The sequence below is a fragment of the Sus scrofa genome, chromosome X, assembly GCF_000003025.6.
Source record: "Sus scrofa isolate TJ Tabasco breed Duroc chromosome X, Sscrofa11.1, whole genome shotgun sequence".
Taxonomy (NCBI): domain Eukaryota; kingdom Metazoa; phylum Chordata; class Mammalia; order Artiodactyla; family Suidae; genus Sus; species Sus scrofa.
The window spans coordinates 84,409,040-84,432,828 of record NC_010461.5 but is presented as its reverse complement, the minus strand read 5'-3'; the positions used below and the strand labels follow the sequence as shown (position 1 = coordinate 84,432,828).

The 23,789-nt window shown below is 41.8% G+C and overlaps 1 protein-coding gene across 1 annotated transcript in view; it reads left to right on the top strand.

Annotated features, from left to right (window-relative positions):
* Nucleotides 1-23,457, top strand: part of LOC106508237 — a 58,787-nt gene extending 35,330 nt beyond the window's left edge. The window contains exon 6 of the mRNA XM_021079858.1: nucleotides 23,155-23,457. Coding sequence (XP_020935517.1) covers nucleotides 23,155-23,350 — 196 coding nt within the window. The 3' untranslated portion in view covers nucleotides 23,351-23,457. The remainder of the gene's footprint in view (nucleotides 1-23,154) is intronic.

Sequence of the window (23,789 nt, the reverse complement as noted above, 5' to 3'; positions counted from 1 at the left end):
GTTTTAAGTTGTTCCCTTAATTGCAAGTTCATCTCCAGTGTCCTGCATTTGTACCCACCTCTTCTCATGATTTCTGATTTTGGTGGCATAATTGTGCATGGATGATTTCATATCTTTACTGTATATATACCTTTACTGGTGAGCCTTGTCATTTGTGGAATTTTTCTTTCCTGTTGCTGTGTTTTCTTTTCTGCCTAGAGAAGTTCCTTTAGTATTTGTTGTAAGGCTGGTTTAGTGTTGCTGAATTCTCTCAACTTTTGCTTATCTGTGAAGGTTTTGATTTTTCCTTCAAATCTGAATGAGAGCCTTGCTGGGTAAAGTAATCTTGGAGGTTTTTTCCTTTCATCACATTAAGTATATCATGTCACTCCCTTCTGGACTGCAGAGTTTCTGCTGAGAAATCTGCCAATAACCTTATTGGGGTTCCCTTGTATGTTACTTCTTTTCCCTAGCTGCTTTCAAGATGTTCTCTTTGTCTTTCATTTTGGTCAGTTGGATTAATATGTGTCTCGGGGTGTTCCTCCTTGGGTTTATTTTATATGGTACTCGTTGTGCTTGCTGGATTTGAGTGAGTGGTTCCTTTCCCATGTTAGGGAAGTTTTCGGCTATTATCTCTTGGAATATGTTTTCTGTCCCCTTCTCTCTCTCTTCTCCTTCTGGCACCCCTATAATACGGATGTTGGTGCCTTTCACTTTGTTCCAGAGTTGTCTGAGACTCTCTTCATTTGTTTTCGATCTTCTTTCTCTTTTCTGTTCCACATCCGTAATTTATACTCATCTGTCCTCCACCTCACTTATTTGTTCTTCTGCCTCCTGTATTCTGCTGTTAGCTGCTTCTAGTGAGTTTTTTATTTCAGTTATTGTATTTTGCATCTCTTCTTGTTTAAGTTTTATATCTTGAATCTCTTTGGTCAGTGTTTCCTGTAAGTTACCCATTTTTGCCTCCAGTTTCTTTCCAATGTCTTGCATCATCTTCAGCATCAACAATCTAAAAAGTCTTTTTCCTGGAGGCTAAGAATCTCATCGCTTAGCTGATTTTCTGGGGTTTTTCCTTTCTCCCTCCTCTGAGTTATAGTTCTCCGTCTTTTCATTTTTACAGGTTTTTGGTGTAGTGACCTTTTTACAGATACTAGAGTTGTAGCCTCTCTTACTTCTGGTGTCTGCCCCCCTTGTCAACAGTTAATTTTTGTAATCTACTTTAAAGGAAAGTTTTTGTTACTATTTCTTTCTTTCATTCTTTTTTTGGTGGGGGCAGGGGGGCTCTTTTTAGGGCCACACTCACAGCATATGGAAGTTCCCAGGCTTGGGTCGAATTGGAGCTGTAGCTGCCAGTCTACACCACGGTCACAGCAACATGGGATCTGAACTGCATCTGTGACCTACACTGCAGCTCATGGCTATGCCAGATCCTTAACCCACTGAGCAAGGCCAGGGATCAAACCTGCAATCTCATGGATGCTAGTTGTATTCATTTCTGCTGCACCACAATGGGAACTCCCAGGAAACTTTTTATTACTATTTCTAAAAATTATCTTTTCATTGGGAAAAAATAACCCATGAAAAATGAAGAAAGATGCCTCGAAATAGATGTGTGTGACTCTATAGTGGGCCATCTGTTGAATGGCACATTGATGTCTACCTGACAGGTCTGCTGTGGGGAGAAATGAGCAAAGCAATAGAAGGTATCTGATCTGTAATACTGTCAAACTTCCAACAAATATAGGTGTGCTGTCTCCTGTGTTTTCTCCCAACAAAAGAGATGCCTTAAATATGGACAGCTCATAGAGATCATTTGGATTTGAAGGAGCTAAAAGGAAATGTATATGTTTTACTTATTTATTTATTTATTTATTTATTTATTTATTTATTTTTGCTGTTTTAGGGCTGCACCCATGGCATATGGAAGTTCCCAGACTAGTGGTCGAATCAGAGCTGTAGCCGCTGGCCTATAGTACAGCCATAGCAATGTGGGATCCGAGCCACATCTGTGACCTACACCACAGCTCACAGCAACCTCGGATCCTTAACCCACTGAGCAAGGCCAGGAATCGAACCCGCATCCTCATGGATCCTAGTCGGATTTGTTAACCACTGAGCCACGTCAGGAACTCCAGGAAATGTATATATTAATGTTATGCCATAAATATATATACTCTTTCAGAACTTTTAAAACGGACACGTTAGTTTTCTCAGTTTCTGTACTGTGGGAGGCACTAACGGAATCAGCAGATACAATTTGTAGTCACTTTGGATCTGCTGTGTCCAAGTCTTAGAGCTGCCAAGCCCCAGCTAGCTCTAAACAATGCCTCAGGGTCTCCTGAATATGAAACTTTTTCACCTTTGCCCAGGCCTAAATTTCTGTCTTTCATTCACACCATTGCTCATCTAGGCCTGTATATCCAGAACCTAATCTGGACCAGACAGGTGAAGGAAGACATGATTGCTGGGAGTTTAGTTTTCCTGTGTTCATACTAAGCCCCAGGTCCTTCCTTTGGTTTGAGCACATACCCCATTTTGAACTTGAGCCGATTTTATATTGCAAATGCTGGGCTTATGTGTATTTTCCTTTTATTATTTTTAATTGCATAAGGAAGGTATTTTAAAGTTGTTCTCCTTTTCCCTAGACATCTCCAGACATGTTGATGGTTCGTGGTGACTTTGTCTGAATGATCCTGTGATTGAACTTTTGCACCAAATCCTGATGTTTAAGCATTCTCCCCTCTCCATGCTGTGTGTGTGTGTGTGTGGTGTGTGTGTGTGTGTGTGTGTGTGTGTCGGGGATGGGGGGTGGTCAGGTGACTGCTAAGTGATCTCATGCAGACTGTCACCCTTTCCCTCCCCTGTGGAATTCACATCTTGGCTAAGTGGGTAGTTAAATCCATGCCTTGCTGTTTAATTGGGAACGTGTAGAAAAAACCATGTTGTGAAACTACTTTCGTCTCATGACCTTCACCAAACTCCTGGGAAATGGAGATGTCTGACTGCTGAATGTAAGGTTTATTTGAGAGACATGCTTGCCATTCCTCTAGGCATCTCTCTAATTTTCTTGATGCTGCCCAGCTGGTAGATGTGGTAGATTCATAAATTAGTTCTGAAACCACCCATTACCTAATGCCTGTGGCTTAGGGATTCCCCATTTTGACAATGACGTACTTTTCTATGTGAAGGGCTGAGGATATTTATTTATTCTTACTATTTTTGTTCTTCCAAAACTAAGACACTTTTGTTATAGATAAAAGTGGATAGAAAATGCACAGAAGGAAAAAAAAATCATTAAAAGTCTATTTGCCACGGATAAGAACTGTCAACATTTAACTCTATTTTTTCTTCCAAAATTGTATTGTGCAAGTATAACTATGCATTTTTAAGAATAGCAGTGATATAAACTACTTCCAGTTTCTTAATCTACTTTTTTATGACAAACACTAGTTGTTTTTGTTTGGTTTGGTTTGGTTTGGTTGCGCCCACAGCATGTGAAAGTTCCTGGGCCAGGGATCAAACCAGCACCACAACAGTGACCCAAGCCGCTGCAGTGACAACACTGGAGCCTTAACCCACCACACCATGGAGGAACTCTGACAAACTGTATTTTGAAGGTCAATTCAAGCCAATCAATATAATAAATATAAAGCTCACATAATTAAAATGATCCTATAATTTCTAATGATCCATTTAGGTATGATAATAATGAAAAGAATTGTTAATATTTAATTACTCAGCCATAAAAAGGATGAAATAATGCCATCTTCAGCAGCATGAATGGTCTTGGAGATTCTCATACTGAGTGAAGTCAGTCAGAGAAAGACAAATACTATATGATATCACTTCTGTGTGGAATCTAAAATATGGCACAAATGGTCCTAACTGTACAGCAGAAAAAGAGTCACGGACATGGAGAACAGACTTATGGTTGCCGAAGGGGAAAGGGAGGGAGTGGGATGAACCAGGAGTTTGGGGTTGGTAGATGCAAACTCTTACATTTAGAATGGATAAACAATGAGGTCCTACTGTACAGAACAGGGAACTAGGTCCAGTCTCTTGGGATAGACCATGATGAATGATAGCATGAGAAAAAGAATGTATATGTATATGTTTGGGTCATTTTGCTGTACAACAGAAATGGACACAACACTGTAAATCAACTATAATAAAATAATAAAAGATCTGTTAGCAATGTTCAGAAACAAAAAAGAATTGTTAATATTCATCACTGACTCCCTCAGTTCCCCACACTGTTGTAAGTGCTAAACCTGTATTTGTTTATAATCGTCACCACATCCTATAAGGAGGAGCTATTGTTGCCTAGCTTTAAACTTAAGGGAACTGGCCTGGTAGGTTAAGGATCTCGCATTGTCACTGCTATGGCTTGGGTTCTATCCCTGGCCTGGGTACTTCTGCATGCTGCGGGCACAGCCAAAACAACAACAAAAACATCAGGGAACTGGGGCACAGCGAAGGCAGGGTTAGCCAGTCACAAGACTAATATCTGAACTAATTCTGTGTGGCTACTGAGGCCCACATCTCTCATCTGATAAGACCCTCAACCTCGCTGTTCATCAGGGCACAGCAAAACAAATCAAACCATATAACAACATTTTCCCCCCAGTTAAATAGGTAGGAATTTAAAATATCGATAGTAATGGCTTGGAATTTGGGGAATTGTGTCCTGTTACACTGAGGAATGGCCTCCCCAACATCTTATTCTCCTTTCCTGTGCCTCAGGGATGTTCCTGTTCGAAATTTATGGCTCTCCTGTAGGTGGAGCAGAGATTATCTTTCTTAGAGATTTTATTATTTTGTGTATTTACAAGAGTAATACGTGTTTATTATGGGTCAAAATATAAAACAAAGAAAAGGAAATAATATAACACCACCCTAAACGTAGCACTCAGAGGTAATTCCTGCTAATGTTTTCATCTGGATTATATTGGATTATATTTTTCCCAAAGCTTTCTTTTTTTTTTCCCCCCTGTCTTTTTCGTCTTTTTTAGGGCCGCACCTGCAGCCTATGGAGGTTCCCAGGCTAGGGGTCTAATCAGAGCTATAGTTGCCGACCTACACCACAGCAACATGGGATCCGAGCTACGTCTGCAACCTACACCACAGCTCTCGGCAATGCCGGATCCTTAACCCACTGAGCGAGGCCAGGGATCGAACCCACAACCTCATGGTTCCTAGTTGGATTTGTTTCCATTGTGCCACAACGGGAACTCCTCCCAAAGCTTTCTTATATGGGTATTTGTATATTTATGCATGTATGGATGCCTTCATATGCTTCTGTACAAAATGTAAGATCTCATTTTAGTTTTTTAACCTGCCTATATACTGTAGTGTGTTGATTTAGATAACAAGATATGTCCAAGCCTTAACCCATACCTGTGAATGCAGCCTTTTTTAGAAATATGGTCTGAGCACATGTAATAGATCTTGAGATGAGTTCATATTAAATTTAGGATTGGCCCTAAACCCAATGGCTGGTTTCCTTTTAAGAAAAAGGAGAGGGAGAGTTCACACACACAGGAAAGAAGGACATGTGACAATGGAGGCAGAGATTGGAGTTTGCTGCTCTAGTATGGCCCAGCCAACACCCTACTTTTGAACTTTGGTCTCTAGAAATGAGAGAGAAAAAATTCTGTTAAGCCATGAATTTCATGGTTTTTTAAGTGGCAACCTTAGGAAACTAATACACTCAGTAAAAACATACCTCAGATTTCACTGATTGTGAATAAACATCAGTCTAAATCCTATTTTTCAGAGTTCCCATGCGGCTCAGCGGTAGTGAACCTGACTAGCATCCATGAGAATGCAGGTTTGATCCCTCGCCTTGCTCAGTGGGTTAAGGATATGGCATTGCTGTGACCTGCGGTATAGGTCACAGATGTGGCTTGGATCTGGTGTGGCTATGGCTGTGGCCTAGGCTGGCAGTTGCAGCTCTGATTACACCCCTAGCCTGGGAACTGCCATATACTCTGGGTGAGGCCCTAAAAAAAATTCCTGTTTTTCTTTTTGGCTGCACTTGGAGCACGTGGAATTCCCAGCCAGGAATTGAACCTGAGCTGCAAGTGTGGCCTGTGCCTCAGCTTCGGCAATGCCAGATCCTTAACCCACTGCGCCACAAGGGAACTTCCATAAATCCTTTTTTTTTTTTTCATGACTGCCAGAATAGTAATATCAATAAAGATAGGGAAAAATAAATTAAAAATTAGCTAAAATGTATTATGTGCCAAGTGCTTTTTATATATGTCTTTCAGTGTTCCCAGCATCCCATGAAGTAGGTACTGTGGCTAGTCCCCATTTTATAGATAAAAAACTGAGGGGCAGAGAGAAAAATGGCTTGGCCCAGGGCTGCACAGTTTAGGGAGCAGGACAGCTTGCGCTCGGACCCCGTACCCCATGCTCCAGAGCCTGGGAAATTGTCAAGAGATTTGCTGTTAAGTGACAGGAACAATTTGCACAAGGATGCATATTGTACATGGTTATTAAAAATAACAGAGGAGTTCCTGTCGTGGCACATCAGAAAGGAATCTGACTAGGAACCATGAGGTTGCAGGTTCGATCCCTGGCCTCGTTCAGTGGGTTAAGGATCCAGCGTTGCCGTAAGCTGTGGTGTTGGTGGCAGACGTGGCTCAGATCTGGCATTGCTGTGGCTGTGGTATAGGCTGGCAGCTGTAGCCTGGGAACCTCCATGTGCCGTGGGTGCAGCCCTAAAAAGAAAAAAAAAACCCACTCAGGTGGAGTTCCCATTGTGGCTCAGTGGGTTAAGAATCTGACATACTATCTGTGACGATGCGGGTTCCATCCTTGGCCTCACTCAGCGGGTTAAGGATCAGGCATTGTCGCAAGCTGCAGTGTAGGTGGCAGATGCTGCTCAGATCTGGCGTGGCTGTGGCTGTGATGTAGGCCGGCAGCTACAGCTCTGATTAGATCCCTAGCCTGGGAACTTCCATATGCCACAGGTGCAAGCCTAAAAAAGCAAAACAAACAAAAAAAAAGAAGTAACACTCAGGATGTTAATATATTTATACAAAATATCTGGACCTAGTGACAAAAATGAGGCTTGTGACCTTGGTGAGAGCACGTTCATTGCAGTCATGGGGACAGAAGCCACAGTAAGTCATAGAAGCCATAAGGAGTCAGTGGGAATGAGGAATGTTAACAAGAATGCGGAAAATGCTTTCTAGAACTTTGATTTTGAAGGTGGAGGAGAAAGGGAAAAAGACAGAAGGCTTGTGACCATATGGGGATGAGAGGTATAAAGGAGGGATTTGAAAGTATAAAAGTTAATGCACAGGAGCCATATTGTCTCAGATTTACCCCTTGACTCTTCCCATGTTTCCTTCTTATTTCTACTTTAGAGTTAATGAGACATATATTTAGTTTTTTGTTTTGTTTTATTTTGGCCACATCACCATGTGTGCAAGTTCCTGGGCCAGGGATCAAACCATCGACACACAGTAACAGTGCCAGATCTTTAACCCGCTGAGCCACCAGGGAACTCCTATATTTAGTTATTAGTGTGTGAAAGAGTGAAACAAAGAAATGTTAGTAAATTCTTGCATTTTTGCCTCTCAGGGAGGTAGCAGAGGATTGAAATCTTCATGTGATATAGCCGCATAAATGCATGATCTGAGGACTCCTGCACTGGTAACTCTAGGTCAGGTCCAGAATTTTCTTCAAAATATTTGAATACGCAGGCTCAAGTCTGCAGTTTCGTCTGCCAAATAAAACATAACTCTCAAAAACAAAATATATATGCAGACACACTGAGCAAGCCAGGAGCAGCGGTTAGGCAAACACGGCACCTTGCTGTCCTGGCGCCATCTCTTACTGAGCAAGTCTGTCTTGCCAGCGTGGGGAGCTGGATCAGGGTCTGCCCAGTGGTGTGATGTCGGCCAGCTCTTAGGAGCTTCTCAAACACCAAAGAATGAAGAATGAAGAAAATCTACTATCTCACACCTTTCAAATCAACACATGTCAGAGAGCTATTAGCTCCGTTCCTCTAGATCTATGTCATTTCTGTGGGAGAAACAACTTGTCACAGTGCCTGTCTCAGCCCCAAGGCTCAGTTGGCCCCTTCTGCTGTGTCCCAACATTTAAAAGGCCCTTGAAGTCCCACCACACGCCATCCACTCTGGGCAGGTTTTCTCATTCGTCCCTGTGCTCTGGGACACAGGTATCATGAGTCCCATGTCACAGATGCCCAAGTTCAGGCTGACAGAGCCCAGGTCACCTCCCCAGGTAAGTGGCAGGATGGGCTGAGCTTCCACCCCTCACCCTCCCTAGAGGACACACAGCAGCCTCCCTTTTAGAAGATGGGCTCCCAGCGCTGGAGGAAGGGTCACTCACACTCCCTGCTGTGGTGGCCCCTGGGGGTACTTGCTCACCAATACTTCCGGTTAGGAAGATGATAGAGATGAAATTCAGCCCCTTGTATCAAGACACCTGGGTGTCAGCCGTATCCATTAGCTCATCCCTGAAGTGTTGAACTGGACTGGTGCAGAAACAGTTGGGATGGGTTATCTAGAGGGAAGGAAACTGATATGTATGGACCTACCTGAAGCAAATGCATTTTACATTTTTTTCTCCTTTAATCCTAACAGCTATTCAGTATATCTATTGTTCAAATCAGGTTACTGACTTTAAGGGTGTTTAAATCAGGAAAACAACGTTATTTTCTCAGAATCAACAGCTAACTCTGGGATTATTCTAAAGTTTTTCACTTTTTGCTTTGAATTCTTCCTGGGCTCTGAATGATTTAAACTCTGGAGGCTGCCTTGTTTGCTCTGGGAGTATTGTTCACTGCATTTTTAGAATTGTGAACTGCATACATTTTTTTGTCTTTTTAGAGCTGCAACTGTGGCATATGGAGGTTCCCAGGCTAGGGGTCGAATCAGAGCTGTAGCTGCTGGCCTACCCCATGGCCACAGCCATGTGGGATCCAAGCCGCTCTGTGGCCTACACCACAGCTCATGGCAATGCCAGATCCTTAACCCACGGAGTGAGGCCAGGCATCAAACCCATGTCCTTGTGGATGCTAGTCAGGTTTGTTACCACTGAGCCATGGTGGGAACTCTAAACTGCACAATTTTGAGTTGCAATATTATTGAGATTTAAAATGCATTCTAAATGGAGAGTATGTGAAGAATCATTTGAAAACAAGGAGAAATCATTTGCAAACTACCACTCAGCTACTGGGTTAGTATCCCTGCCTTGTGATATACATTTAATATTCAAAGAGATTGGCTCATAATTTAAGCAGCAAATTCATATAAAATTATAAATGACCAATAAACTTGTCAAAATATGCCCAGATCACAAGCATTAGTAAGAGGCAGACATAAATTCTGAGAATTCACATTGAGTGGAAAAGACAACATGCAAAAAATGAGTGATGTGGAGTTCCCATCATGGCTCAGGGGGTTAGGAACCTGACATAGTATCCATGAAGATGCGACTTTGATCCCTGGCCTCAGTTGGTGGGTTAAGGACCTAGTGTTGCTGTAAGCTGCAGTGTAGGTCTCAGATGCAGCTTAGATCCCGAGTTGCTATGGCTGTGGTGCAGGCCAGCAGCTGCAGCTCCGATTGGACCCCTAGCCTGGGAACTTCCATATGCTGCAGCTGCAGCCTTAGAAAGGAAAAAAACAAAAAACAAGATGAGTAATGTGATTTTTATTTCAGAAAAGAACCTGTGTGTGTGTAGGTGTCTGTGTTTGTGTGCTCTCACCACGGGTGCATGTCTGGAGAGGGGACACCATTCAATAACGACAGTCCCCTTTGGGTTGGGGTAGGGTCAGGCCACTGAGAGATACAGGACGATTTCATTTTATAGATGTACTTCCGTATATTGTTTGAAATGTTGTATTCAAGGAAGAAGTATTTTGACACAAATTTAAAAGCAAACAGATTCGGAAAAGTAATGTAGGCATGTATTCATTGCTTCAGAAAAGCATTTCTTTTATTCTATGTGTAAACAGGAAGTAGGAAAAATAGAATTGGAAGTGTCTTTATCTGCACATGTGTGTTTCCATGTCTCCTTCAGCTCGATCACCCTGAGTGCTCCCACTCTCACAGGAGGTACTTTATCTTCAGTTCATACCAAAGCTGGACTTCCAATCTCAGGTTTAGATTTCTTAGAAAATAATGAGAACAGGTAGAGAGCTGCCAGCAGGTTAAAAAAAAAATCCATAAAACTTTGGCTGAAACCATTAGACCAATATTTGAACTTCCACCCTTCCTCGCTCTTGCTGAACCTCTGGGTCGGAGACTCTCAGAGCTGGCATCCTGGAGTGGCTACCTGATAACAGCCATCTCCATTTTCCTTTTTTAAGGAAAATGAGTACACATAGCAAAGGGGAATGTCATCAAAGTTTGTTTATTAAGATACCAATTCTGTTTGGAAAATTCATACATCTCTTAAAGCTGTCCTATTTGCCGTTGATCATAAATCTACATGGTGTTCATTGATGTATCTCTTGTTGGTTGACGGATCCATACTGCAAAGGGGCCCCTCTTAGCAGGGCGTTCACCCTCCATTGCCCCAAACGGCTGTATAGGCTGCCTGGTCCTTCTCAAACCCCGTGTGCCCTGTCTGTCATCCTCTACCCTGGACACTGGACACAGCTGGTCAGATCCCGCTTGGTTGCCCCATCCTCTTGTCATCGCGTCCTCTCCTCTTTGCCTGCTCACTACCCACTGCCAAGTCGCTACTGCCACCTCATGTTTCATCATGTACAAATCTCAGAATATATGTTTTTTAGTCTTCTTTACACCTATCATTTTTTAAAAAGACAGAATCATTCTGAGCATAGGTTCAAAAGCTGTTTTGAAGGAAGGTATTGTGTTTCTTTTGTTTTATTTTGTTTTTGCTCCATGCTGACCTTTTTTTTTTTTTGGTCAGGAAGTTTGATGATGGCGGTACATTGACGCCACCTCATGACAGAAACCTGAACTGCAGTTTGAATATCGTGAAGCAGAAAGGTGGGAAGAAGGGGCTGTGACCCACACCCACCTGGCAGAGCTTTCTGGGAGTCTGGGTGGAAAGGGGGCATTCCCAGGGTACAGGGATATTGAAATATCCCGACGGAAAGTGAAGCCTCCTCCTGTGCTGAAGAGAAAGCTTTATGTGAGTGGAAGTAAAAGATGATTTAAAATTTTTTATTCTTTGAAACCTCTGGATAAATAGCTAGAAATTATATTAGCCAAAATGGAGCAAGACCATTTATAATCTTTGTAATCATCTTTTACACTTTTATGACCATCTTTTCACATAAACCTATTTCTATGATGTATTTTAAGTATTTATATAAAATTTCAATTTTTAATATTATTTGTATCATATGATGCTCCAAACTATTCACCAGTAACCAAATAGTGAAAATCTAGTGCTTTACCAAATTTTCTGTTACAAACAACAGTGTACTTAACACCCTTGCTCATATGTATGCATATATCTTTGTAAGTATTTCTTTATAATTTCTTGAAAATGTTCTTTATAAACCAGGAAAATTGTTATATTAATACCACACTGGATATACTATTACTAGTTTACATTCCTAATGTCATTGTAAGAAAGTGCCTGTTCCTCCACACATTAGAAATAATGTGAATCCGGATTTCTCTTGTGGTACAGTGGGTTAAGGATCCAGCATTGTCACGTAGTGGCTTGGGTTACTGCTGTGGTGCAGGTTTGATCTCTGGCCTGGGAACTTCCGCATGCCACAAGCATGGTCAAAAGAAAGAAATAATGTGAGTCAGTGCTTTCCCTGTAGGTAACAAATCATCTCTCTTCATTGTTTTCGTTTGGGGTTTTTTTTTTTTTGCCCCCACCCCGCCTTCATGGCCTATGGAAGTTCCCTGGGGCCAAGGATGGAAACTGAGCCACATCTGCAACCCAAGCCACAGCAGTACAACACCCAGTTCTTAACTGCTAGGCCATCAGGGAACTCCTTTCCTCATTTTTTTCATTATCACTTGTTCTTGCTACTTTGTTCTAGAACTGCATTATGATGTTGGTGAAAATAAACAATCTATAATAGGAATAGAAAAGAGTTTTATTTGAGCCCAACTGAGGACTATAGCCCTGGAAGACAGCCTCTCAGATAACTGAGGAACTGTTCTGGAGAAGCATAGTTTTCAGCAGTTTTATATCTTGTTGGAACAAAGAACATTAAACAAGTCAGGGATACATTCCTTCAAGGTTTCCAAACAAACAAACAAAAAACAGATCAGCATGTACACAGTGAGTCAGTACAGCCTTGGCAGCTGGGAACAGAGTTTTATCATCAAAAGAGTATCAGCATTGACATCCCAGGAAGGGAGACATTTAATCTTTTTTTTTTTTTTTTTTTAAAGAACGTTTTAACATTTTGGCTGCACCCACAGCAGGCGGAAGTTCCCAGGTCAGGGACCGAACCCGAGCTACAGCAGTAACCCAAGGTACAGCAGTGACAATGCTGAGTCCTCAACCACTAGGCCACCCCATTAGGGAACTCCTAATCCTTATTTTTAACTTGGACATTCTTTACTTCTGGTCAATGCACCCTTTTATTTAGTAATTAAAGCAGATGTACAATGTATATTTGAAAGGTCACAAAGAGGCTATTTTAGTTAGCACAGAATTCAAGTTAACTCATGTATAAGCCAGAATGACCCCCATACCTCTATATGTGAAACTTTCTTTTATCGGTATGTATGTGACATAATTAATTCTCACAACCTTGTGTTATATAGAGTGTCTCTGATAGTCCCTACTAACACTGTGGATGGCATCTTTCAGTATTTGTATATTGCTAAAGGATACATTCTTCATGGCTATTTGCACGGTGAGCTGAATGTGTCCCCTTTGAGTCTAGAAAACTGTCTTGGGAGAATTCTAGTATTATGATAACAGTATCTGTTTGGGGTATGAGTGTGTGTGTGTGTGCGTGCGCGCACGCGTGCACTGACAGCCACAATTCCCTTCCGCTTCCTTCTGTGCCTTTATGGCTTTGCTTCCCATTTGGCTTCCCTTCCTAAATTCGGGCCCAGAAGTAAAGCTAGGGAAATACAAGGAAGGCAGTCTTTATAACCCAATCCTTATCACCATCCTTAACTATGTCCTGAATGTGAACTTCTAAGAGGAAAATCAGTGGTGCAAAGAGTGTGCAACTATTTGGCCCTTTGTGAAGTTCTGCCATACTGACTCCCTAAAGTAGAGTCACGTGTGAAAGACCACAGTGGAGTAAGGAAGTAGTAAGGCTGACACCATATCACACATGCCAGGCCCCCGGACTCTGTCCTGGACCCACTCTCAAGTCACCAGTACAATGGGAAAATGTGGAAGCGGTCAGACGGAAATCAAACTTTGCATAGAATTGCAACCTGAAGTAACATTTGTGCGGGGAAAGCATTGCTTGGAGGAACAGAGGACATAGAGTCAGTAGGCCTGGGATACAGCCACACAGTTATAGAAATGAATATTTATATAAAACACATGACTTAGATAAAACACATGCACCTAGACCTTTGTATGGAAAAGATTGGTTGTTACTGTAGTAAAACAAGACCAGGCCTATATCATATTCTAACAGTTTTTTTTTTTTTTTTTTGCAATGTAATTTACAGAGTACAAAGTCAATATTAAGTATTTTCTGGAGTTCCCATTGTGGCTTGGTGGTAACAACCCACCTAGTATCTGTGAGGATGTGGGTTTGATCCCTGGCCTCACTCACTGGGTTAAGGATCCAGCGTTGCCATGAGCTGTGGTGTAGCTCGCAGATGAGGCTTGGATCTGGCGTTGCTGTGGCTGTGGCGTAGGCTGGCAGCTGCAGCCCTGATTTGACCCCTAGCCTGGGAACCTCCATATGCTGCAAGTGCGGCCCTAAAAAGCAAGAAAAAAAAATCTCTGTTTAACTGAGGAAGTGCCAGACTGTTTTAATAACTCTGACAGTCTTGAGTACTGTGATTAGACTGTGGTTATTGGCTTTGAGAAAGAATACACAGGGTTGACATGCCCTTCTCATCACACCATATCGGTGAAGACATGGTACCCACATGACATCACTGGGTCACTGGAGATGTTGACCTTCATCACTGGGTCAAGATGGGTTTCTCCAGTGTACAGTAACTGTTTCCCACTTGTCTCCTCTATTCTTTAAAGTGAGTCACTAAATCCGCCCTGCCCTCAGCAGTGGGAGGCAGATTTCAGGTTCGCTTTATACAGGCAGGGTATCTACATATATTATTTAGAATTATTCAACAAAGATAATTTGTCTCTCTCATTTCATTATTAATTCAAATATTATATAATTACTTGTTTATATCACCATGGCTTCATTTTAGAATATGTATTTTGTTTAATTTAGAATCATTCTATTCTAATCTAGAATCTTTCTTTTTCTTTTTTTTTTTTTAACCGGAAACGGTTATGACCTGCATTTCTATATCACTTGGCTAATAGGAACCTCCAGTGAGAGCAGTCCCCTCTGACCCTACTGTCCACTGGCTCAGACAGTCAGCAGTTGCAGCCCCTGAGCTCTAGCCATTGCCTCCAAGTGTGGGAAAGTCCTCTGGGCTGAGTCAATAAGTGACTTTCTGGAATGTTCCAAGTTTGTGCGCTACTCTTCTCTTGTTTAATCATGGATGTGCATGGACATGAATCTAGAATGGCCACTTGGCATATCTCTCTTCTCTTGCAGCAAATTATAGGAATGATTGATGGTGACCAATTAAGGTAACAGGGTGGTGGTTTTTCTTTTTTCTCAAAATATTTAAATGTAGAGTTATTTTCCTTTTCACTTTCAAGCACATGTATTTGACAAATAAAACCCACCATGTTAACTTGGCACAATGAAAAGTACATCTGAGTTCAATGCCCAGTAAAATGGAATTGGTCCTGATTTCATTCTTTTTTTTTTTTTTTTTGCCTTTTGTCTTTTGTCCTTTTTTAAGGCCGCACCCTTGGCATATGGAGGTTCCCAGGCTAGGGGTCTAATTGGAGCCATAGCCACAGGCCTATGCCACAGCCACAGCCATGCCAGATCCGAGCTGATTCTGCGACCTACACCACAGCTCACGGCAATGCTGGGTCCTTAACCCACTGAGCAAAGCCAGGGATTGAACCCGTACCCTCATGGTTCCTAGTCAGATTCGTTTCTGATGCACCACAAAGGGAACTCCCTGATTTCATTCTTGATACTTCATCAAACTTTCTCTTTATTCATGGGCATAGATTATCCATAATTGTGTGTGTGTGTGTGTGTGTGTGTGTGTGTGTGTGTAGTCTAGCAAAAAAGCAAAGATAAAATTCTCCTAGATACATGGAGAGGACCTCATTCTATTCCATCAGAACAATGCTCAATGTGTTTAGAATCTAGTGAAAGTTGTCTTTAGGAGTTCCCGTTGTGGCTCAGTGATAATGAACCCGATTAGCACCCATGAGTACTTGGGTTCAATCCCTGGCCTTGCTCAGTGGGTTAAGGATCTGGCAATGCCGTGAGCTGTGGTGTAGGCCACAGACATGGCTCGGATCCTGAGTTGCTGTGGCTGTGGTGTAGGCCAGCAGCTACAGCTCCAATTAGACCCCTAGCCTGGGAACTTCCATATGCCACTGGCGCAGCCCTAAAAAGCCCCCCCCCCCAAAAAAAAAAGAAGAAAAGAAAATGGTCTTTATAACCACAGAAACATAAGATGGGCAGCAGACATGCAAAATGATGCTCAATTCTACTAGTGAGGCTAATTCTTGTCAGTTCATATTTTAGAAAAAGTCTGGTAAAATGTACATTTAACAAAAGCCTATGCAGATTTTAATGGTATACTGCTTCACAGAGTTAAAACTTGTTGATATGCTAAGTGCTATGTTCGGAATGTTTGTGTCCCTTCAAAATTCATATGTTGAAATCCTAAGCCCTAAGGTATTGATATTAGGAGATGGGGCCTTTGATGTGATTAGGTCATGAGGGCAAAGCTATCATGAATGGGTTTAGTGCTGTTATAAAAGAGACTTCACAGAGATTCTTCCACCATGAAGAGATACAATGAGAAGTCTGTGACCCAAAACAGGGCCCTTTCCTGACCACATTTGCACCCTGGTCTCAGACTTCCAGCTTCCAGAACTATGAGCCACACATTTCTCTTGTGTATAAACCATGGTATTTTCAGTATAGCAGCTCAAATGGACTAAAATCAGAAGTAATGTCTCACACAAGAAATAAAATGGTTTCTGTCAAAAATGACAAGCCAGAGATTGAGTTATTTATTTACAAGCAAGGAAACCCTAAAAAAGAACAAGCAATGGAATTTGAAAAGTGAACAAAAATTAACATTATTTGGCCACAACTCACTTTTTGTTTAGCAGCTTAAGACAGTAAAAATCTGTCCTCTTCCAATTCCGGAGGTCAGAAGTCCAAAATGGGTCTTACTAAAATTAAGATGTCAGCTAGACTGTACCCTCTCTGGAGGGCCTAGGGGACAATGGGTTTCCTTGCTTATTCCAGCTTCTAGTGGCCAACTGCATTCCTAGGCTCATAGCCCCTTCTGGTTCATGGCTTGAGGCTTGTGGCTCCTACCTTCAAAGCCAGCACAGTAGCATCTTCCAATCTTTTTCTGACTACTACGTCGGCACCTGTTGTCACATGGCTTTCTCTGACTCTCCTGCCTCCCTCTTTCCCTTGAAAGAACTTTAAAAAAAAGTGGTAAAATATATATATATAACAAAATTCACCAAATTAACCCATTTCAGGTGTACAATTCAGTAGCAGTAGGTACAGTTACAATATTGTGCAACCATCACCACAATTTCCAGAACATTTTCATCATCCCAAAGAGAAACTGCACCCATTAAACAATAACTCCCCATTCTCTTCTTCTCCTGGTCCTTGGTAACCTCTATTATACTTCCCATCTCTATGAACTTACGTATTCTAGTTACCTCATTTAAGTTGAGCCATACAATGTTTGTCCTTTAGTGTCTGGATTATTTAACGTGGCATTATGTTTTCAAGATTCATCCGTGTTGTAGCATGTATCAGAATTTCATTCCTATTCAAGGCTGAATAATATTCCATTGTATGTGTGTATCACATTTAAAAAAAATTCATTCATCTCATCGATGGACGCTTGGGTAACTTCCACCTTTTGGCTAGCATGAACAATACTGCTATGAACATTGGTCTGCAAGTATTTGTTTGAGTCTCTGCTTTCAGTTCTTTGGGGCATACATCTATGGAAGTGCTAGATCATGTGGTAATTCTGTGTTTATGTTTTTGAGAAACCAACATACTGCTTTTCATGCAGGCTGCACCATTTTACCTTCCTACCAATAGTGCACAAGTGTTCTAGTTTCTGTATAACCTTGCTAACACTTGTTAACTTTCCTTTTTTTTTTGATAATAGCCTACCAGTAGGTGTGAAGTGTTTTCTCATTGAGGTTTTGATTTGCATTTCCCTACTGACCAGTGATGTTGAGCATCTTTTCATATGCTTATTGGCCATTTGTATATCTTTTTTGGAGAAATATGTATTCAGGTCCTTTGCCCAGTTTTGCATTGTGATTTTTTGGTTGTTGTTGTTCTTCTTGAGTTATAGAAATTCTATATATCCTAGATATCAATCCCTTATCAGATATATGATTTGCCAAAATCTTCTGCCATTCTGTGGATTGCCTTTTCACTCTTCCTAATAGTGTGCTTTGATTTGTAGAGTTTTTTAATTTTGAGGAAGTCTAATTTACCTGTTTTTTCTTTTGTTGCCTGTGCTTTTGATGTCATATCCAAGAAATCATTGCCAAGTCCAATGTCATGAAGGTTCCCCCCATGTTTTCTCCTAAGAGTTTAATAGTTTTAGTGGTATAAAGTAAGGGTGTGACTTAATTTTTATGTACATAGATGCCCACTTTTCCCTGCACCATTTTTCCCCCTTTTTTAGGGCTGCACCTACGGCGTATGGAAGTTCCCAGGCTAGTGGTCAAATAAGAGCTGCAGCTGCTGGCCCACGCCACAGCCACAGGCACACTAGATCTGAGCTGCATCTGTGACCTATACTGCAGCTCACGGCAATGCCAGATCCTTAACCTACTGAGCAGGGCCAGGGATCGAACCTACATCCTCATGGATCCTGGTTGGGTTAGTTACCATGGAGCCACATCAGGAACTCCTCCTGCACCATTTGTTGAAGAGACTTTTCTTTCCCTGTTGAATGGAATTGCCAGTGAAGCCCTTTAATTGAGTTAATATATTGAACCATTATATTGTACACCTGAAACTAATATTATATGTCAATTGTTTATCTTCATAAAACTCCAAAAACAAAAACAAAATGCATCAGTTGAATAGGATTCGGTTGCAAGATTAAGCTTTATTAAAGACCTTCATGGTCTTTAAAACTATCAAACTATCAACTTCTTCCTATTTATAAAAAACTAGCAGTTATTGAACTGTTACTGTGTGCCTAGCACTATTCAAAGGGTCTTGCATATTAATGAAATATCAAAGCCAATTTTATTCAGTCTAGTGTTGGAATTCCACTGCATGGTAGGCACCAAACTAATGGTACACAAAAAAAGGGTTTCACTGACAACCCCATCTATAGTAATCCCTGACCCAACATTTTCTATTGTGTTTATGTGTTTATTTTCTTCAAAGCACTCATCCCCATATAAAATTGCCCCGCTTACTGACTTGCCTGCTTATTGCCAGTTTTCTTGAATGAAAGCTTCAGGGATCCTGCCTGTTTTGTCCTCTGTGCTGTGTCCCCTGTGCTTCTTAGTTCAATGCCTCACATATAAATCTCTGAATAAATATTACTTACATGAAGAAACTGTCACCTGTTTGACATACAGGAGCAGACACATTTTTTTAAAGCTGAGTTTCAGGCGATGTTGACAAGGGCAGTAGATATCAGAAGATTCAAACCTTTGGAGTTCCCTGGTGGCTTAGCAGGTTAAGGATCCAGCATTGTCACTGCTGTGGCATGGGTTTAAAAAAAGGGAAAATTTTAAGAACACCTTGTTGCAAATCCATAGCAGTTTTTCAAACTTAGATAAATACCACCACCAACTGGAGAAATTGTTAAAAGTGGAGACATCTCTCATCCCATCTCCCTGTTTTGGATACAGACCTAAGATGGAGCAAGTTTTAACAAGGCCTCCTGGATGATTTTGATGAGGTGGTCCTTGGACCACACTTTGAAAACTTCTGACCAAACAGCTGACCTTTGGGTACCATTAATTTAATGTCTACCATGCAGAGTTCTGTGATTTCTGGGATGTTGTTAATGTAATTACTGGAAAGTGCACTGGCCCTTCCCTCCCACCTGTGAGCACAGATTGCTTTCCCACCTGGAACCATACTTAAATTCCACAATATTCCTGGGTGGTCGGGAGCACTGAGTACTATTACCCTGTTGTATAGAAGGCAATGGAGGGAAGGGTGGTGACTTACCTAAAGTGTCCCAGTGATGGGACCTGATCTCCTCACTTTTGCTCTAGGAACCTGTCTAGTAGACTCGACATCACATTTGGTTCTAATCTATCAGCTCTTGGCCCTGGGGCACTCAGAGTCCACACCCTTCTCTGATGTTCCACTAGAAGAGAGAGCAGCCAGGAGACTGTACATTTTGCAAAGAGTATGAAATGTCTTTAAATGGTTTGCTTACTATGATACCGATTCTGTTTGGAAAATTCGTATGTATTCAAAGCAGTTCCATCTGCTGTTGACCCCAAGTCTACATAATCTTTATTCAGCTATCTTCTCTCATCAGTATATCTTGGGAGGGGCTCCTCCCAGAGAGGGTGTTCAACCTCCATTGCGCAACCCCATTACAGCCTTCCCAGACCATCTTACACCCCGTGTGTCATTCTCTGTCTAGGATACTGAACACAGCTGTTCAGATCCTGCTCCCATGCCCCATCCTCTCTCAGTCACCTCCCCCTGCCATGCGCTGCCCTTCGCCCATGTGTCACCACCCCGTTGCCATCCTCTGCAGGTACCGGAATATGTGTTTCTACTTTCTTCTTTTACAACTATCAGGTCTGTTTTGTTTTGTTTTGTTTTGTTTTTCAGATAGAATTAAGAATCACGGAGTTCCCGTTGTGGCTCAGTGGTTATCGAATCCGACTAGGAACCATGAGGTTGCAGATTCGATCCCTGGCCTTGCTCAGTGGGTTAAGGATCAGGCATTGCCATGAGCTGTGGTGTAGGTCGCAGACATGCCTTGGATCCCACGTTGCTGTGGCTCCGGCATAGGCCGGCAGCTACAGCTCTGATTAGACCTCTAGCCTGGGAACCTCCATATGCCGCGGGAGCGGCCCTAGAAAAGGCAAAAAAAAAGACAAAAATTAAAAAAAAAATCATTCTACACTGAAGTTACCTTTTAAAGAAGAGTATTGCTTGTTTTTCCTGGCAGACCTTATTTTGTGAAGTTTGATGATGGTGGTATGTTGGTGCCACCTCGTGACAGAAGCCTGAACTGCAGCTTGAACATTGTGGAGTGGGAAGGTGGGAGGGAGGGACTGTGGCCCACACCCATTTGGCAGAGATTTCTGGAAGCCTGGGTGGAAGTTGGGTGGGTGGATTGCAAGGATACAGGGATATTGATGACCTCCAGACTCCTTCTATGTTGAAAAGAAAGCTCTATGTGAGTAGAGGTAAAATATTATTTTAATTTTTATTTTACTGGTCCATAAGTTAACTAAAATTAATGAACCTATAGAAAATAGTGATATATTCCCAATTTTATTTATTAATTTAGACTGTGGCAAAAGCAGCATTACAAATCAGTGGAGTCATGATGGAGGATTAAGAGGTGGTATTAAGATAGCTAGGTAACCATAAGGTTGAAAAGGTAAAAAGGATCTATTTCTCTATCTTATGGGGGGATAAATTCCAAATGGTTCTGAATTAAGTGTAAAGGAAACATCCATACACGTATTAGAAGTATAATGAATTGTAGGGAGTTCCCTTTGTGGCTCGGCGGTTAACGAACCCGACTAGGATCCATGAGGATGTGGGTTCCATCCCTGGCCTTGTTCGGTGGTTAAAGGATCTGGTGTTGCCATGAGCTGTGGTGTAGGTTGCAGATGAGGCTCGGATCCTATGTTGCTGTGGCTGTGGCATAGGCCTGTAACTGTAGCTCCAATTCTATCCCTAGCCTGGAAACTTCATATGCCGTGGGTGTGCCATCCCCCCCCCCAAAAAAAAGACAAAAAAAGAAGTATAGTGAATTGTATAATCTGGAAGTATAAATCAGTGCATTAAGCACTGAGCATTAAGGAAAAAGGTTGACATATTTGACAACATAAGAATAACAATGACAACTCTGCATGGCAAAAACACACTAGCCATTTCAAGACACTGAGAAAAATATTTACAGCTGATGTCTTTTTTTTTAATGGCTGCACCTGCAGCCTATGGACATTCCCAGCCAGACCAGGAATTGAATCTTGGCAACCAACACCAGATCCTTTAATCCGCTGCACTGTACTGGCGTCTAACATGTGTCCCATTACTCCAGAGATGCTGCCGATCCATTGCACCACAGGGGAAATCCATCCTGTAGCTAACATCTTTAACAAAGCATTAATATTCCTTCAATACAAATGCTTATCAATATAGGGGCATGAAACAACAAAACCATATCAAAGTTAATATAAAAAATATATACATTGTCTTTAAACATATGAAAGAAGTCTCCAGCTTGCTTTATTAAAGAGAGACGCAATTAGGGAGTTCCTGTTGTGGCTCAGTGGGTTTAGAACCTGACTAGCATCCATGAGGATGGGGGTTTGATCCCTGGCTTTGCTCAGTGGGTTAAGGATCTGGCATTGACATAAGCTACAGCATAGGTTGCAGATGCAGCTCAGATCTGGCGTGGCTGTGGCATAGGCAGCAGCTGCAGTTCTGATTTGACCCTAGCCTGGGAACTTTCATATACTGCAGATGTGACCATAAAATGAAAAAAAGAGAGACGAAATTAGCACTACACTAGGATGCCATTTCTTAACTATTAGACTGGCAAAGACTCAGATGTTTGTCAACACACTCAGTTGGTAAGGACGTGGAAAAACATGTCCTTGCACACCCTTTTCACAGTGATGCAAAATGGTATGATCACTGTAATATAGGCTTAATAGTCTCTGCAAAGATAGGTCCTAAGCACTGGAACCTGTAAATATTACTTTATATGGAAAAGGGTGTCTGTAGATGCAATTAGGTTAAGAATCTTAAAATGAAGAGATTATTTTAGATTATCCAAATGGGCCCTAAAGGCAAACTCAAGTGTCTTTATAAGACAGGAGTAGAGGGAGAGTTGACACAAGGAGAGAAAACAGTGTGGCCAAGGATGTAGAAGCTGGCGTGATGGAGCCACAGCCAAGAATTGCTGGCCAGCAAAAGCTGGAGAACACAAGGAGACTCCCCTATAGTATCTGAAGGGAATTAAGTCTGTGAACACCTTGATTTTGGCCCACTGAAACTATATTTGGACTTCTAGCCTTCAGAACTATGAAAGAATATTTCTGTTGTTTAATGACACCAAGTTTGCGGTAATTTATTATAGTAGTCATAGGAAACTAATACATTCTTTATGGTGGGGAATTTCATAATATCTAGCAAATTTTTATATGCACTTACTCTTTGACTCACAAATCTTATTTCCAGGAATATCCTAAGGATATATTGGTGATGACACAAAAAGTTTTTAGATATAGATAGAATAATAAATATATAGGTATTCACTCTGGCATTCTTTGAATGGCAAAAGAATGGGAACAACCTAAATATTCTACCAATTGTGTGATGGATTAATAAAGTACCAAACAGCCACACAAAGGTATACACTAAGTAAGTTGTAAAGAATGATGAAAATTTCCACATAGGGCTGTGGAGGAATATCCAGAATATAATGTTAAGTGGAAAAGTCAATGTACATAAAGGTTTATATGGCACAGTGCTATTTACTTCTATTAAAAGTAGAAGGAAAGGACTTCTGTTTTGGAAACCAGAAGAAGTAGATACACTTCTCCCTGTTATTCCCATGAGGTACAGCTAAAATCTTTGGATATTATATTTAAAACAAATATAGGATTCTGAAAGGCGGAGAGAAAAAAAGGCAGATTTGCCTGGGACTTTGAGACCCAAGGAATGCACGCAGTGAATTCCTTTGGTTTTATTTTTGTCCTAGGCGGGGTGCTGGAAGAGCGGGTGACCCAAAAACGCAAACAGGAGAAGATAAGAAGAGCTCCAAGAAAAGCCTGCTGTCCCTAGACAAAGAACCAGAAGAGGGAGGACCTTCTAAGAAAGAAAGCCTTTGGACAACAACTGCCCTAATATCACAGAATGAAACACAGCTGCACCCTCACCACGGCAGCAAAGACTGAGCAGGAGGGAGTTCCCATTGTGGCTCAGGGGTAACAAACCCGACTAGTATCCATGAGGACTCGGGTTCGATCCCTGGCCTAGCTCAGTAGGTTAAAGTCCCAGCATTGCGGTGAGCCGTGGTGTAGGTCGCAGATGTGGCTTGGATCTGGCTTTGCTGTGGCTGTGGTATAGGTCGGCAGCTGCCACTCTGATTCGACCCCTAGCCTGGGAATCTCCATATGTCACAGGTGAGGCAATAAAAAGACACACACACACACACACACACACACACACACACACACACACACACACACACACACACACACACACACATTCCTGTCGTGGTTCAGTGGAAACAAACCTGACTATGAGGATGCAGGTTCGATCCCTGGCCTCACTCAGTGGGTTAAGGATCAGGCATTGCCGTGGGCTGTGGTGTAGGTCACAGATGAGGCTCGA